The 17,908-nt window shown below is 40.3% G+C and overlaps 1 protein-coding gene and 1 long non-coding RNA gene across 2 annotated transcripts; one reads left to right on the forward strand and one right to left on the reverse strand.

Moving 5' to 3' along the window:
* Window positions 1-6,155: 6,155 nt before the first annotated feature.
* Window positions 6,156-8,462, forward strand: LOC307024841. Its single transcript, XR_013804003.1, has 3 exons — window positions 6,156-6,395; window positions 6,492-6,566; window positions 7,167-8,462. It is a non-coding gene; the product is annotated as an uncharacterized lncRNA (long non-coding RNA).
* A 118-nt stretch (window positions 8,463-8,580) lies between these two features.
* LOC307035717 (bestrophin-2a-like) lies at window positions 8,581-17,552 on the reverse strand. The gene is made up of 9 exons (XM_079675369.1): window positions 17,381-17,552; window positions 17,207-17,301; window positions 15,807-16,040; window positions 14,503-14,657; window positions 14,287-14,364; window positions 12,001-12,153; window positions 11,812-11,892; window positions 10,701-10,855; window positions 8,581-10,457 (listed from the first exon to the last, which is right to left on the reverse strand). The coding sequence occupies exons 1-9, from the start codon at window positions 17,530-17,532 to the stop codon at window positions 9,668-9,670; spliced, it is 1,893 nt and encodes a 630-aa protein (XP_079531495.1). The 5' UTR covers window positions 17,533-17,552; the 3' UTR covers window positions 8,581-9,667.
* Between the last annotated feature and the right edge of the window lie 356 nt (window positions 17,553-17,908).

Below are 17,908 nucleotides of genomic sequence, written 5' to 3' on the forward strand. Positions count from 1 at the left end.
ACACTCTCTATGGTCCACCTGTAGAAGGTCAGGACACTCTCTATGGTGCACCTGTAGAAGGTCAGGATACTCTCTATGGTGCACCTGTAGAAGGTCAGGATGCTCTCTATGGTGCACCTGTAGAAGTTCAGGATCCTCTCTATGGAGCACCTGTAGAAGGTCAGGATGCTCTCTATGGTGCACCTGTAGAAGGTCAGGATACTCTCTTTGGTCCACCTGTAGAAGGTCAGGATGCTCTCTATGGTGCACCTGTAGAAGGTCAGGATACTCTCTATGGTGCACCTGTAGAAGGTCAGGATGCTCTCTATGGTCCACCTGTAGAAGGTCAGCATGCTCTCTATGGTGCACCTGTAGAAGGCCAGGATACTCTCTATGGTACACCTGTAGAAGGTCAGGATGCTCTCTATGGTGCACCTGTAGAAGGTCAGGATACTCTCTATGGTGCACCTGTAGAAGGTCAGGATACTCTGTATGGTGCACCTGTAGAAGGTCAGGATACTCTCTATGGTGCACCTGTAGAAGGTCAGGATACTCTCTATGGTGCACCTGTAGAAGGTCAGGATACTCTGTATGGTGCACCTGTAGAAGGTCAGGATACTCTCTATGGTACACCTGTAGAAGGTCAGGATGCTCTCTATGGTGCACCTGTAGAAGGTCAGGATGCTCTCTATTGTGCACCTGTAGAAGGTCAGGATACTCTCTATGGTGCACCTGTAGAAGGTCAGGATACTCTGTATGGTGCACCTGTAGAAGGTCAGGATGCTCTCTATGGTGCACCTGTAGAAGGTCAGGATGCTCTCTATGGTGCACCTGTAGAGGGTCAGTATGCTCTCTATGGTCCACCTGTAGAAGGTCAGGATGCTCTCTATGGTGCACCTGTAGAAGGTCAGGATACTCTCTATGGTCCACCTGTAGAAGGTCAGGATACTCTCTATGGTGCACCTGTAGAAGGTCAGGATGCTCTCTTTGGTCCACCTGTAGAAGGTCAGGATACTCTCTATGGTGCACCTGTTGAAGAGTATCCTGGAGTCCATGTTTGACATCCGAAGCCTGCGGATTAAAGTAACTTGGTAGCTGGAGCTAGCAGGATGAAAGCAAGAGTCATTGCTGTTGAGTTTTTTTATTTCTTTTTTTGGGCAATTTAAGCAACAAAACAGCATGCCATCTAGCTCTATTATATGAAGTTTCTACCAAAAATAGAGGAATTATTCCTTTACAGAAATCAGCAACACAACATCTCTTATTTTGATTGTCATCAACTATTCAGTGACCTCTTGTGCCCTGTATGAAAACATCTGGAGATAAAGGGCTAAAGGGCACATGTGGTTCAAGGGGTAAATGGGCATCTACTAATCAGAGTGTCAATAGTTTGATCCCAGACAACTGCAGTAACCATTTCATAGTGTCCTAGGGCAGGATACTTTACCCCATATTTCTGCCGTAAGCTTGTGTACTACTGTATTTTGAGTCGCTTTGGATCAAAGCTAATTCACAAAACAATCTAGATGAATATAAAGGGAAAACATTTATATTATATGTATTATGGGTTGAACTGTCCCTTTAATGACAACGTTTTTCCTATACAAACCGAGCTTGCTCACATTTTGTAGAAATCCCTAAAGTCAGCTCCACCTAAGCCTTAGGAAAATAATAACATCTTCAAGTTGACTTCGATAATAACCTGCAGTCTGACTTTGGAGACGGTGTCTGCGCAGATTTCTGATCCTCGAGGGAAAAACATGTTTGCTGTTGAGGGCCGCAGCCCAGACATAAACAGTGGTGTGTCCGGGTGGAGGAAGCTGCCAGGCTGGTGTGGCAGGTGGCAGCTGGCAGGGAAACACGTCTGCAGTGACACCCAGGTGTAAATACTACCAGGTCTAGCTCCATAGGAAAAAATAGAAACCGGTTTGAGATCCAGCATTTCACAAAACAGAATTCAAGGAATTATTCCACACTGCGTGAAGGGGGATTTCACATCAAAGACTCTTCACTTCCACCCCCAGCTCACCCCTGCCAAAAAATATATATCCCCCATTAGACCATGAACCATTTTAATTAGATTATAAAAATGATCCTTTGGAAGCACATCTGAGAAGGCTGTTGCTGTTTAATATAACTTGGTTCCAAATTATATAACTGTAAGCTAATGCCAGCAGAGTGAAGATCAAAACCTACACACAGAATACATTTAAAGTACATATTGTGCTGATAATTAGGGAGCAAACACGATCGATGACATTCAAACCCTGAGCAAGAGTGTACGAGAGTTTTTGCAAATCCAGGATTACAATTTTTGTAGTATGACACAAATAAGTAACTTTGTGGCAGTCCCGGTTTGCAGATTTTTTTATAGGAGCACTATTATACACATTTTCAGGTTCATATTTGTATTTAGTGCATTTACTGTGTCTACATGAGGCTCTGTTGTGATTGGTCATCCGCTTAGAGATGTCCTGCACCTTAGCCTATCACGTACAAAGTGTTTGCCAATGCAGGTCTCCCTTGAAAAAGAGATCTATGATCTCAATGGGACCAATCTGGTTAAATAAAGGTTTGAAATTAAATTAAATAGAAATATGAGTGTAACCAAGTGATGTCATTATGTTACAGAAGTAAAAAGGAGACCAACGGAGGCGTTTCAGGAAGGAGGGACATTTGGGATTTTAGTCTTTGCAGACCAAAAACAACCCTAAACATAATAGTGCCCCTTTAACATTTTGGCAGAGCCAGGCAAGCTGTTTCATTGAATCCAGCTTTTATGCTATGCTAAGCAAACCAGCTGCTCTCATGCAAACAGGAGAGTGGTATTGTTATCGAATACTGAGGGTTTTCCCCAAAATGATGAACTTCCTGTAGATAAACAGGAAAAATGACAAATCTTATCTATTGGGTGCTTTAAACACACCGTGATAATCTAAGACACACACACAGACACATCACACACACACACACACACACACACACACACACACACACACACACACACACACACACACACACACACACACACACACACACACACACACACACACACACACACACACACACTTAACACTTAACTAGCCCTCACAAACAAGTCTTTCTTTGCTTCCATCCATCTTGATAACATTACTATGTCAGACAGACCATTAACAAACAGCTGATTCATTCTGGGTCAGTCAATGCTGATAAAGTGGTCTTGTTTGAATAAAGTGTGTACAGCACACAGCCAAAAAGATACTATGTGTGTGTGTGACTGAGATAGAGACCCAGTGACCCAGCTTGTTACCAACAAGGCGATAGACAGAGACACACAGACACACGGAGAACCAGACAGACAGGTCCTTGTGCACAGAGAGTCCTTTTCCATGTCGCAGGGTGTGTAAGACAGGGAGTGCCTGACACACACACACACACACACACACACACACACACACACGCACACACACACACACACACACACACACACACACACACACACACACACACCAGACAAAAACAAATGTGAAAGTACAGGCTTAGAGTTAGTACAATAAACACTGAGTGAAGTCACAAGTGTGTTTACTCACTTATAAGAGCATGTTGGATCATATTATTGCCTTGTTGTTAACAGTGTGTCTGAGTGTGTATTTCACTCAACCATCACATGTTAATAAATATTGTTGCGGTCATATTAATGATTTATTTGATATGGGGGAGTGTATGAATGTGACTACTGATTTAACTGTGTGTAAGTTATTCTTTTTTGTTGCTAAGTGACATTTCTTTACTTGCAGCCATGTTTTATTTTTGTATTTAATGGAGCTGTATTGTATTTTTAAAATGTTCTCGGGACTATATCTGTTAGTTGGTACACATTTTAGTGTAGTTTGGCCACCCAGTGATTGTTTCTAATACATATTTGTATCTTTCTAGTGACCAACCTCTACATCATAAACATCTCAGAAAAACAGTGTATGGCTATTTTCTTGTATTTTATCCAGGAAGCTTGACATTGAGATTATGTATAACACGTAGACTTTTTTAATTGGGTCATTGAGCCTACAAAATGTCTATTTAAATTATTGTTTCATACAACAATGTTGTATTTCCAAATATTGGTTCTCAATGGTAATGAGACTTTTTTTGAAAAAAGTCAACAATTTTCACCTGACAAACTGCCAGATGACCAGACATTATTTAAAACAAACCCCTCAGGTTAGTGACCTAGACAAAGACAAGTAGTAAAATGTAATGCCCACACCTGTCTGTTGTAATCCACCTCAGTTTAAAGTCCAACTTCCCTGATTAACTCTGACGTGGTGTATTTACTGTAAACCATGTGACTTTTTCAAGAAAAGGATCCCTTACCTGAAAGACGGGCCCACAGCCTACTAAAATGTTGGTTCATACAAAACTGGGCCTAAAATAACATGAAATGCATCATGTACATTCATTGTCATGTATTAAAAAAACATTTTATACAATACTAAGTAATTTAAATAATGATACGTAGCCAGGGAGTTCACTGTTGCGGATAGGTACTCTATGGGGTTAATCTTAGATAAGCTAGCTATGATTATTGCAAGGATTCATGAAACAGTGACAGGATACACACTATGAATGATATCTGTGTTGTGTAAATTCAATTAGTTGGATTTTTATTTGACAAAATAGTAAGATTAAAAAACTTTAATTTGGGGGGCCCCCTGTAGTAATTCCGAAGAGCCCCTAAGGGTCACGGACTAATGTTGAAAACTGTAGCAGTTGAGAGTTTTACGGTACAATAGAGGTTTATTACGGACATTTCAGCTGAACCAACTGTCACTTTAACCATCATGAAACGTTTGCTTCATAAAACAAGTCACAACCTGTCTGCTTGTTGTAGCGAGGTTGCCATGTTCCTAGATATTTATTTTTGTGAGAACAATGTTACCATAACTGATAAAAATGATGGTCATAAATTAAAAGAACAAGATAAGGTGAAATGTTCCTTTTGTTTTGCCAGATTTATACATATGAGCTGATTATTTTCAAATCTACCTTGCAGCAAGCTTGATTCATGTGATGAGCTGATGCAGGGAAACTGATTGTGATGAGGCAGAAATCTTTAGGAAACTACATCTGCGGCACTGCAGCTCAGAAGGAGTAGGAGGAAGCTTTCACAACAGATGTTCAGGCCCTGCAAGCTAACAGGAATCTGCAGTGCGTTGTAGGTCTCCTGTGGCCTTGTGATATGCTTCTCTTTCATAACAGAGTGAACATTCATATGTGAGGCAGATTCCACGAAACTTGTCTGTGAAAGTTTCTTATCTTCCCTCTTTTTTTGTTTTGTGTTTTTTTTCTTGTTGTATGTATTTTCCGTTTCAGGAGCTCATTTCTTTTCCACAGAATCCCACAAACTGATAGCACACTCAGCAGAAAAGCAGAAAAGGTGTTTGATATGTGCAAACACACGTTCCTGTGTGGTAAATATGGTGAGATTGTTTGTTCATTGGTGATGAGCGGCAGAGACGAAGTTCAGTCTTAAATTAGACAGTTTCAGTAAGCCTGCCTGCTCCTGGTTCCAGAGAAACTGACACACACAAACACAGTTCTTTGAAAACCCTCCCCCACACTTGTGTTTTCACACTTAATGACAAAAACATAAACCACATTTCCCCTGAAGCCAACACAAAGACAGGAATGGGTTGACCTTTTTTTTTTTCAAACTGACTTTGGGAGACATGAAATAGAGACACACTCGTACTCGCCACCAGTAGCCAGACATGTTTTCTGTGGCTTGATCTCTCCTGATATGCTGAAACTGCTTGTCTTTGATGCTGGTCAAGTAATAATTAGGGGAACTACAGCATTTCTGGGTTACTGAAACAAGTTATGACGCAGTTAAACAGACAGACAAACATGCCCACTAACTCATGGATCGGTGTGAAAACAGTTAAGTGTGAAATGACGCAAGAATACAAAATAATCTTTTGTAATCTCTTGTAAATCAGGTTATGATTTATAATATGATTCCGAGATTCAAAACGTAACATGTTAAATTTCAACATATTGTCTAGTTAATTGCATATTGTTATGGTGATCATTTACTAATCTCCAGCCTGCTGAACGACTGTCTGAAAGCGAATGTGCGCGGGTCAGCAGGATGGCGTCTTTGACTGTGGCGAGGAGCCAGAGCGTTTAAGCCTGCAGCACCTCTCCATATTGTTCTGTCAGCCACACAACAAAACCAGGGCCTCCGCTGCAAAATACAGCCAAGAGCAGCACCGAGCAGCAGACAAACTGAGCAGGTCAGGGGGCCGTTGGTGTACCAGTCGGTCAGTCATACACGCATTTCTCTGTTTGAATTCGGGTTGGTGTTTGGTGATATGTCTCAAAGAATGGCCAGCAACAAGGAGGCCGGACCTTTGGATATCACGACAGCAGCCCCAGAGGTGAGTTTTGGTCCATCCAGATTTCTAATAACTACTTTTTTGTGATGTTAGGCATCTTAATATATTTTGTTAACTATTCAAATGTGAATGCTACAGGACACTTAGGGTGATGGTATAAAGTCCAGACAGGACCAGGAGGAGAAACGGATCCTGACCGCCTGGCAAAGCATGGTGAGTACACAAGGAAAGACATTGCTTGTAAATGTATACATTTCAATCTGACCTACATGAACATTTATAACATTTACATGGAGTGTAGCGATATGTGTGTTCAATGAAACGCACGTGCTAAAGAACAGTGAATCTAACAGTTGGAGCTGAATGAAACAATATTTTTTATTTTATCTTTTTAACTTGATCTTTCGCATGCCTTTTTTTCTTTTGGTAAGTAGACTTGGTAAATGCACTTTTGCCCTTTTATCTATGGGTAGGACTTGGACAGCCAAGTGCTTTCTCTGATATAAGAAGTACCATTATACATCAATGGCTTCCCACAAGTCAGACACTCGACGCTGCCTGACTTTCTGTAATGTAGCTGTTTGCAGCTTTTGATGTTTGTAGTGTGACCATAGCCTTAAAAGGATTGAGTCATGGCCTTGATTTATGCATGCAGTCGAGTCATATATAGAAAAATGCCAATATGGCTCCAAGGCATGTGTAAGTAATATTCTACACATTCATTGGTATAGTAGTAGATGTAGCAGCAGCATTCATCATTAATGAAAGCATGTGTCAGTCCTGACTAGCTGACAGGTGTTTGGCCTCTTGCAGTCCTCAGCTCTGCAGCAGAACAGTGTGTTTAAGGACTACAAAGCTCCAGGGCCAGCTCAGTCTTTCCTGGCCAAACAGAGACAGTCCACCCAGGCCAGGAGGGCGCTCTCCCTCCGGCTGCAGCCCATCCACCTGGGAGGAGAAACGGAGGCATGCAGCCCACAACTGGGCATGATGGAAAGCAAGATTGTGGAATGAGGGTGAATTTGTTTTATTAAAGGTCCCACGTCATGGCCATTTCTACTGATCATAATTCCATTGTTGAGGTATACTAAAATAGATTTATATTGTGCAATTTTTCAAACTCACATTGGTTTCTCATATCATCTCTGTATAGTATGTGTATTCACTCTCTGTCCTAAACGGCTTGTTGGAGCTCCTTGGAACTTCCTTTATAACCTCCTTTAGCTTAGGAACCACTGGACCTCCCTTTACTAAAGGAGAGGATAACATGCTGCCCCACAATGCCTTGCGGCCGCAGCATTTTCCATCACACAACAGCCGGCCGTTCACGGAAACCACCGATTATGACCGAGAAATGATATCATGAAAGTTACGGTGCTTATTAAGCATTTTAAAACGGTAACTTGCCAAAGTGCTTTGTTTTGATCAGTATTCATCAGTATTATAATCAAAAAGAGAAATATGAACATTAGTTTTTACTGAAATTATCAAATAAAGTCAACATTTCACAGTCTTTACTGAGCTGTGTGGGGTTTGTTAAACTTTTAAAAGATGTTTGAATGGTGATATACACTGACGTTTATAATAAATACATCTGTATTGATTTTAAGATCTTTTCATAGTTCATACAATCATACATATTGGGATCATTTGTATTAATGTGGACCGGAGGGAGAGGGTGACGAGCATAAGTTTCACTTTCCTTTTTTATTTCGATTCCAACTTTGGTCATGAAGAATATGTTTCTCTGTTGTCCACGTTCATAAAGCATAAAACCACATCCATTTGGACGTAACGGCTCCGCGGGCGTAACGTAACAGTACGTCACTATACCCAAATACGTCACTGTACCCAGAAAGAAAAAGAGAAATCTCCAACGAGGCGTTCTGGGGCAGCATAGACAGGTCTTTTCTGTGTTAGAGTTTTACAGGGTGTACTTTGAGGGTTTGTGACTCTGCAGACCGTTTACATGCATAAAAAGCTACATAACACACAAGGGGACCGGTAATAACCATTGACTGTATATAACCAGAAAAGCATGACATGGGACCTTTAAGTCACTGCTGTGCTCTATTTGGCTTGCTGCTATCACCCTCTGCTGGTCAATGTTGGAACTGGAGTGATATTTGGCACTTATTAGAATGTGTCATAATAAAGTATTGTTTTTGTCTGTTTTATACATAAATGTGTGTTAATAATCACCACATTGTCTGCTCCATTCAGTGTTGTATAGTTTTTTACATTTATTTTTGCAGGTAGGATACATTTTAATTTAGAAATTATGCAAAACCTTAATTATAACTTTTCATGTGGTCATTAGTGTAAAAAAGTCAGGTAATCTCATTCTCTTCATTCAATATTTGTTTAAATTAAGTAACAGACATGCATTAGTAATCATTCTATTTACAGTCAAACAATCCAAAAAAGTAAGCAAAGAAAACTGTAACCCATTTGTCATTTCAGCAGCATTTTTTCAGTCCAAATTTTGATTAATGCTAAATATAACAACAGACTTCTGATGTTACAGGCAATAAATTGTTATACTACAATATTATGTGCAGATAACCAGAATATTTTACTTTACACACACATAAGACTTGTATTTGAAGCCCGTTTTTCTCCTATTTATCTTCTTTTTACACATGTAGCTTCAACCTGTTTAGCACAAATGTTCCTTACAGCAACTCCAACAATCACATGTTGTTGTTATTTTCTGTATCTGACAACAGATATAAGGAGCAACTAGGTAAATTAGCCTACTATAAGCTAGCTTTTTGAACAAACTATCTTAATTATTAAGCTATCATGATTATCAGGCTAGCTTATTACATCTCTAAAGTCCTGTCTCACAGTGAGGTTGTTGACTCTCGCAGCTAAACCTAGGTGACAATTGAATGCATTGGTGTGTAACATGCTAGCTGCTTAGACACCGAGTAAAATTGTAAGGGATTGCTTCCTCCTTTTTTGATGGAGTCCAATCAGAAAACCCCTGTCTCTAGTTTAAGTTCTAAGCTAGGCTAAACTAGAATACAACTCGTCTAGCCTAGCTTAACACAAACTTGTAATGTCTGTATTGAATGAACAGAAATGTTTGTTTTCATACAGACTCAGTAAGACATGATTCCTCCTATGTCAACGTTTTCCTATGAAATTGGAAAAACTGATAACTCTGGTCCAAACGTTTATAGATTCAAAGTAAACGTGCAAGCTCATTTTTGTATATATTACACATTTTATCCATAAAAACGTGCAATGGATCGATCATTATGGTTTCAAACAGCCAAAAGTTAATGGGAACATCACCACCCCATGTCCATCTAAGACCCAGTGAGCTCTGATCCCATACTCACACTGCGAAACCGCTGAGGTTCGTTGTGAGATGGCACGGTGAGGAAAGACTTTTTGTTTCCACCAAGAGGAGGTTTGGGGATAGTGGGCACAGCTCTATTGTGGTTGATGGCCGGCTGGGAGCTGCTGTGCACCAGACCGGAGTCGGCAGCCGGGTGAAACGTGAAGGCAGAGCGGTGACTTGAAGTGAAGGGAATTGCTGATGCTGAACGAGTGGACGTCTCTCTGGAGGACTGGGGGGGACGTAGAAGCCGTGATGAAGGAGCTTGAATCTCCCCAACTGTACTTTCTACTTCCTCTCTTTCCTCCCTTATGTACAACTCTTCATCGCTCTTCTCCTCGACTTCACTCATCTCTTTCTTCTCATTGAAGACAGAATGACGTTGCCTCTCGCTGTTCGCACCAAAATGAACCTCCAGCAGCGGTGTCCTCAGGCCTTTCTCGTCCCTGACACTGCACACGGTGCTCTGGGTTTCCTGCCCCAGACCTGACGGCAGCGACCCACCTTTACCTATTTTAACACTTTCGTCGTCGTCATCATCATCATCGCTGGTGCATTGGTCGATGCTGGGGGAGTGGCGTAGCCTCTGGAGTTGTGCTGAGGTGCGACGAAGAGCCCCTCCCATGAGTCCAGTGGGGGAAGGGGCGGCGTTGAGTAGGCGGTTGAAGAGGGCCATGTTGGGGTGATAACTGCCTGACTCCTCCATGTTCTCAGCGATGTCCTCCAGAGGCTGGAAGTGCATCTCCTCCTTAGGGATCCTGTCAAGAGATGTAGTGACATTTTACCTTTCAATTGCATGGATATACCTTAACAGTTTATTTCTAAGATTGGTTATTTTCACCTTCTCAGCCCGGATAACTTCCAACCACCTCTTGAATTGAGGCTGAATACTTTCACTTTCATCACCCACATTTTCCCAAACATTGGGGAGGATTACAATCAAAAGTATTACTGTCACAAGTCAGGCACACACACGAAAAAGGTAAAACCCAGAGACTTACGCCATGTCGAAAGTGGACCCTTGGAAGGAAGGTTTGCGGAGGACAAAGAGAGTGGCGGCAGTGTAGGGAGGTCTGGGGTTGGAGTCGTTCCAGTATCGATCTCTCTCCATCATCGGCAGATCTCCGTACATCTCGTCCACCGCCATCATGGACACCTGCAGAGAAAATGCAAACAGATAATTGTGTGTGTAACTTACTAACACTAGGGTTATCTCAAAACAGTAACATAAGTTGGAGTTTGGTGGCGGTGTCTTCACCACCACTGGTGTCATTGCAATCAGCTTGTCCCGGTTAGGATTCCTTTATTGATCATTGTGCAGTAGGGTTTTAACGGGCAGCCAAATTCTCCTTTGAGATCTCTCCCTCTTCAAAACTGGTGAGTAAAACCGGTTAAGAACACACAAAAAACGCAGTTTCACGTTAAAAATCCAAATGCCCCAGCAAACATAGGATGGAACATAAGCTAACTGCTAACATCAGCTCAGCCTGTCTCTCTGATAACTTAACATTCAGACATCCAATGACTTCAATCCTTCACCCGGTTTTAAAATCTAAGAGTGCATTGTGAAGATAGGACTTGAAACTGGATAAATAGTCAACTATGAAGCCAATCGACCCCAAAGCAAACACATGGGGACACAAGGTGTGGGCAGAAATCTCCTTTGAAGGCGACCAAATTAAAACAAGATAAATAATAAAAAAGATATGGATTCCTCTTGAAAACTCTAGTGTATTGTATAAAATATATAACATAGGGCAAGTTATTCTTTGGAAATTTGAATCTGGAAATGTTATATAATGTATTTAATATATTTTTAAGTAAAGGCATGATTGAGCCGGTGAGGACACTACCTACTGACTCAGCAATCACTGTAAGTTATATTCTTGTTTAAATAGACTTCTCTGTTTCATTTATTCTACTCTGTATAATTGTTCTGTTGTTATTGTAGCTAAAACGGCGATTTCTGAGAGATTTTAAATCTCAGATCTGCTCAACTCAACCTGTAACACAGAATAATAATAATAATAATAATAATAATAATAACAGAATATATAGGTAAGGTGTAACAATAGAAAAAGAAAGAAAAGGCAGCAGTAACATCAAACAAACCTGGAAATTTCTGTCTATCAACCAGTTGGTCTCAAAGTCATCATCATCTTCTCCAAAAGGGTTGATCAGCTGCTCTGCGACCTACAGGACAAAACATGACGTGTTACAAGCTAACTACATGGATTATTGATGTGATCCTGGTCTTGTGCACAGATAATAAAATATATGACATGTGACCCTCTCTCTGACCTTGAGCCATCCAGCGTAAAAGAAGAACTGCAGCAGGGTGAAGATGGGCACATAGAGGTCGAGGTCATGGCCCGGATAGCCTTGATTTGGGTCCAAGAACTGTCGACCAATCAGACACACCAGGAAAAAACTGTACACCGCTAAAGTCACCACCTGTGGGAGAGACGATAACATGGTATTAGTTTTTAAGTCCACAAAGCAGACACAAACAACAATATGTTATTAGATGTTTTGTAGCCTATTGAAAAAAGTCTGTAAAGAACAGCTTTGTAATAAAGCCCACTGTTTTCAAAGTAAATTATTTTATGGAGATCAGTTTCTGTATCTTACAAAAGCTAAAGCAGTGGAAAGTTTGTCTCAAAACTCTGTGTGTTTAAAAGCCAATCCAAACTGAAAATTGAGATCCACAAATTAGATTAACAAATGCCTGATCAAAAGTTGTGATATCCACAAATGCTTTTTGTTTATTAGCGTACAGACTTCAACAGGTTCCACATATTTTATACATTATTGGTGACGTATGGTTTTAGTCAAAAAGTTTGCAGTCAAAATATTCTGCTGCTTTCCCAAGCCTTTTTACTTTCTTTTCTCTTCTTAATACACATTCATTCACTACTACTTACATCTGATATTTAACTCCTTCAGCCTATTTTCAGCTGCAGAAACCATTCAACTCTTACATTATTCAGCTATTTCAGGACATTGAGGCTATACATGTTGTTGTTTATACCCTTTTTAAACCTTTTCTTTTAAATATTAAGCTTCTTCACTATTTTTCCTACTCTTCCAGTTTAACATTTCACTTTCAAGTTTTCAACAAAGTCTTTGCAATGCATTTGAGCTGTAACAATTTTGATTTAAATCATTTCACTTTTCTGCCTTTCTCTGTTAAGTTCAGCACACACTTGTTTTTTGTAGCTGAAAGCAGCTACAGAGACCATTCAACTAATAACATATTCAGCTTTTTCTGCATTTTCAGCCTAATCCAGCCACAAATGTTCACAGTTTAAAGCATTCACACGCATTTTCTGCAGGAAATGCATTTTCTAGTTTCTTCTTAGTTTGCATATTAGCAGATCATTTTTCAGATTTTTTGTGAGTTCATAAATCTGTTTTTGCCTTGACTACACATTCACACACAGATTATTTACCTTCTCACACGAATAATATTAAGATAAATCAGCCTCCATAAAGAAACCTTTCCAATGTAGTGCTCAAGCTCTCTCACTTTTCGTCCTGCCCAACATAGGTGCAGCTAATAACCTTAATTGGGCGTCCAGGTGTTGTGCATGCTGGCTCTTTACTGGGACAGTTAAACTGAGCGCTCGTCAAAGTTATTAGTTACACCATGGTCTTATCCGGCTAAGTCAAACGCCTGCTGGGATAAAGGCCTATACGAGTGAATTTCAGCTAATATATAGAGTTGATCTGTCAGAGAGGGTTTATATTTATTTTCTTCATAAACACAAAGTGAGTTGGATGGGCATTACATTTTCTTCTCATTAGTATATTAAAATAGCATCTGTTTAAAAAAAAAGAAAGGGAATTTTAAATAGGAAGTCAAAATTACAAGAACATTTAGATTAAAAAAGTTCACCAAGGACCACTGCGCAACAAAACCTCCAAGGGACTTCTTCACTGCAGACATGTTGACTTCTTCTGGCGCCTCAGCTTCTCATTATGGAATAAAGGTAAGATGCTTGAATCATTAAACCTTTGAACTAATTATGTGATTTACTTTTATGGTGGTAGCTTTACTTGAGCAATTGTCACTAAAAGCTGTAGTGTTTAGAACCAGTGAAATTGTCCAAATAATGTTTGAGTCGAGAAATGCCATAAATCTTTCCTGTGGTTTAGTGACCCAGAACCGAAGTAAAGAAGTGATCATGTATCCTCAAATTCAAACCAGCAGCTTCACCCATTTTAAAGTCCAGCAAATATCTCCATTGCCACATTTATTGTATTGTTAACAATTTTACTTAAAAAATATGGTTAAACATAGCAACACACGTAAACTATCGGCCACTTCCACACAGGAAGATTATCGGATAGCATTTTTATTTTGACCGGCTTCAACCTTTTGGTAGAATTGTGCGGGTACTAGCCCTCCTGTTTAAAAAAAAAAGATATACATCTGGTGACTGTCAGCTTAGATAGTTTGACCCAGTAGAAGTAAAACGCTGCCCCTTATTCCTGTGCAGGCTAGTACCAGACATTACACATTAGCCCTCGGATAAAACAAATGTCAGTGTAAAAATCATGCACAAAGCCTCCCAAGCAACTCACCTGAGTGTAGACGAGGGGAACGCTGATCATGTCGTAGTGAAACAGCATGCTGCACTTCCCTCTGAACCCATTCAGCTCCTGTTCACACACAAACACAGAGACATCCTTAGGTCACTTTACAGCCTTTATTCAGCTCTTCCGTCTGTGTGGATCTCAAAATCAAAACACAAGGACTGTATCTCCTCATCATCAGTGTGTGTGGGTGTGATTCTGCACCTCCAGCAGTAGTGTGAGTGTGTGATCGTCTTTGATCCGGCCCTCGCAGCGGGCCACTGCTGCCAGGTTGGTGAACCACACGCAGGGGATCCAGAATTTGTTGTAAGGAGAGTGGAGGCTCTCGAACTTCTTCCGTTCCTCTCTTGACATGAATCCTGAACAAAAGGAAGAGGAAAAAACCCCAGATTGATTGTATCCTAATTAAATAATGTGGCTAACAGAGAGGGACGAGTGAGGAATTAATAGTCAGTATGAACATTTCTTGGAGTCTGATTTCCAAATATTTATTGATGTAGTGAGTAAATGTTAAACTTTATAGCGCTTTTACATTTACAAGACAGCATTCACACACATTCATACTGAAGCAGAGGCTACAAAGTGCCAGCTGCTCAGGGAGACTGATGTTCTCACGCGCACACACATACACACACCATGACATGGGGAAATTAAGGTTAACTATTTTATCCAAGGGCACAGCAACATGTTAAATGCTGAGGATAGAAACCCCCACCTTTTTGTATTGGAGGACAACAAGCGAACTCCTGAGCCACTGAAGCTCTAACGACTAGAACAAAATATGTATCAGGAAAACGCATTAAAGCTCTCCCAGCTAAAATATACTTTTAGTGTTCAAGTTGAACCAAAGTTTATTTAGAAAACAGTGAGAAGACGATTGCTTCACCAGTGTTAATGACGTATGATAAGCTTTTTTTATCACCACTGAATTCCAAGATGTGCTTGTCCTTGTGATTTCTCCTGCCCACTGGTGTAGAAAATGTACAGTAGAAGAAACAACACACACTGATGACACACACTGATGCTACAGCGTGAGAAAAGATTATCACACGTGTAAACTCTGTGCAGATACTAACTGATTATAGAGAAGTGTACTGGCTAAAATTGTGCATTGACCGCTACGCTGCTATGGACAGTCATTGTACTACCTTAGATATTTTTACTATTGTAATATATTCATCCATTTTGAAGTGACTGTTATTTTGTATATATTTGTGTGCCTTTTTATTTATGCCTCTTAATGTGTGCATACTGTATGTATGTATGTATGTGTGTGTGTATATATATATATATATATATATGTATATCTTTTTTTATATAGTTTTATTCTTACTCCTTTGGATTGTAAGAAACAGCATTTCGATCTCCCTGTCTGTATCACACAAACAGAAGATTGACAATAAAGTTGAGTTTGACTAATTATTAAGTTGTATCCATTTAAAATGTTTTGGATAGCTGTATGATATGGACCCCAGCACCTCCACCCCCCGGTCCTGGCAGCTACTCACCAGCCTCCACCACATGGTCCATGGTGGGGAACCGTTTGAACACGGCGGTGCTGACGGAGCGGAGGATGAGCAGGGCCGACAGACTGGCATAACGCATCATGGTGCGTCTCAGCAGGCGCCCCCGCTCGTCGCTGCCCTGGAGCCCCCCCGACAGGACGCACATGAGCCGGTCAGGGAGTGGGATGCTGGTGTATTGGCTCCACCAGCGGTTCACCACCAGGGTCACATAGAAACCTGCACACAGCGATGGAGAAGAGACACAGGGGTTTATTCTGAATAATTCTAGAAATACTTTGTTAAGAGGACAGTTCTCCAGGGGCCTCAGGGGCCCCAAGCAATATATAGGAAATGTGTGCTTGACTGTTACATAATTTCTGCTATGGAGCCCAACCGATACATGATACTGATTCTCATTATATACTTTACACTAGGGCTGCAAATAAAGATACTTTCCACAATTTAGTAATCAGCCAATTATTTTCTAGACTAATTCATTGTTGGTCTACAAAATGTCAATACAGTCAACATGTACATCCCTCTCAAAGTCCAAGGTGGGGTTTATCAATGTCTTACTTTGATTTTCACTTTGATATGATATAATATTCCCATTCAGATTATTGCCCATTATGTGGAAATGTGTCTTTCTTACAAAATACAAAGACACTCAGTTTACAGACAACATACAGCTCACACACAATACACAATACACAATAAACATTTTGTATCTACAGTAGTCTAAAAGTGGCTCATTTGCAGTCAGTTAAAGTGCTGAGTGTATTGTTATTCCACTGGCTTGTAGTCCAATACATTTATTCCATGAAAAGTCACTTAATACTATTTGAATAGCTTAATACTAAAGATTAATCTATGAGAAAAATAGTTTTTTTTTAGTAATTTTTTTCTGACAAATTAATCAGTCGACCACTCAACAAAACTCTACTGTATGTAAGCCTTAGGAAGTATTTTAGTATATATATTAAAGAAACGCTTAAAGTACAGAGCAGAAAATCCACTTTCAATTCCGTAAAAGTGGTGGTTGAAATGTTGCAAAGGATATTTTAATAGATTTTCTTTGCTCTCCATAGTTAAACTATTCACAATCCTTTAAAGCTCAAAATGAGTCAGATAATCAATATTTTTGTTATTTGGCTGTATTTATACCTCCATTGCAATAACTCAACATATATTCTGAGGTCTACAGCTGAAAGTCCTTAACATAGAAACCAAAAAAAAGTTGTTGTGTACATTTCTGACCCCATCCTGTTTTATTTAGCAAAAATACTTCTGAGTCAAACATCAAAGACGCGGACAACACACAGAACAAAGGTCTGGGACATCCAGATAAATACTGTCCCATCTATTGTTATCCCAAAGTGGATAAGAACATGACAAGTACTCACCCAGAACAAAGGACATGGGGATGAGGCTGGCGTAGTGGTTGCAATAAATTGCCAGCTTCTCAAAGTACCTCTTCTGATCATCATACAGGACAAATCTAAAAGAGTAACAATGATACAAAGTCATTTTAAATCAAAGCAGTGATGTTCCCTTAAGTTGTTCTCGCTCTGTCTCACCTGTATGTGATGCTGATGGCGGTGTACATGGCAAAGAAAGCCAGGAACTCTTTATACAACACCTTGTAGATGCTGCCCTTCCAGGCCAGCAGCAGCTTGGAGAAGCCACAGAAACGGGCATTTGCAACTCTGGCTGTGTATGTGACAGTCATTGGTGGCAGCAAATGTCAAGGTCTTCAATAAAAGAGCTGCATGGAAGAAAAGACTCCTGCTATGAGGCCAAGGACAGATCAAACCTAAACAACTCTCTTAGTCATTTCACAGATTAAGTGAATTCCAATAGGATACAAAATACCCATATTTCTATTTGGTCTTGGAAGAATATCTCCTTACCTTGTGAAGTGTTATTCTTGATGAATGTGTCCAATTGCTCAGCGCATCTCTGTGCGTAATTGGCACCGGTGGAGAAGTGAATTCACATGTTCACTTAACGGTATAGTGTTCTCTGCGCTCGCCAGTGGAGTTTTTTTCCCCGAAGAGCTCATAACCCTGATGTCCCCTGGCGTCAGCTCGGTTAACTCGCGGCTC

The sequence above is a fragment of the Notothenia rossii genome (assembly GCF_949606895.1).
Source record: "Notothenia rossii genome assembly, chromosome: 1".
NCBI lineage: Eukaryota > Metazoa > Chordata > Actinopteri > Perciformes > Nototheniidae > Notothenia > Notothenia rossii.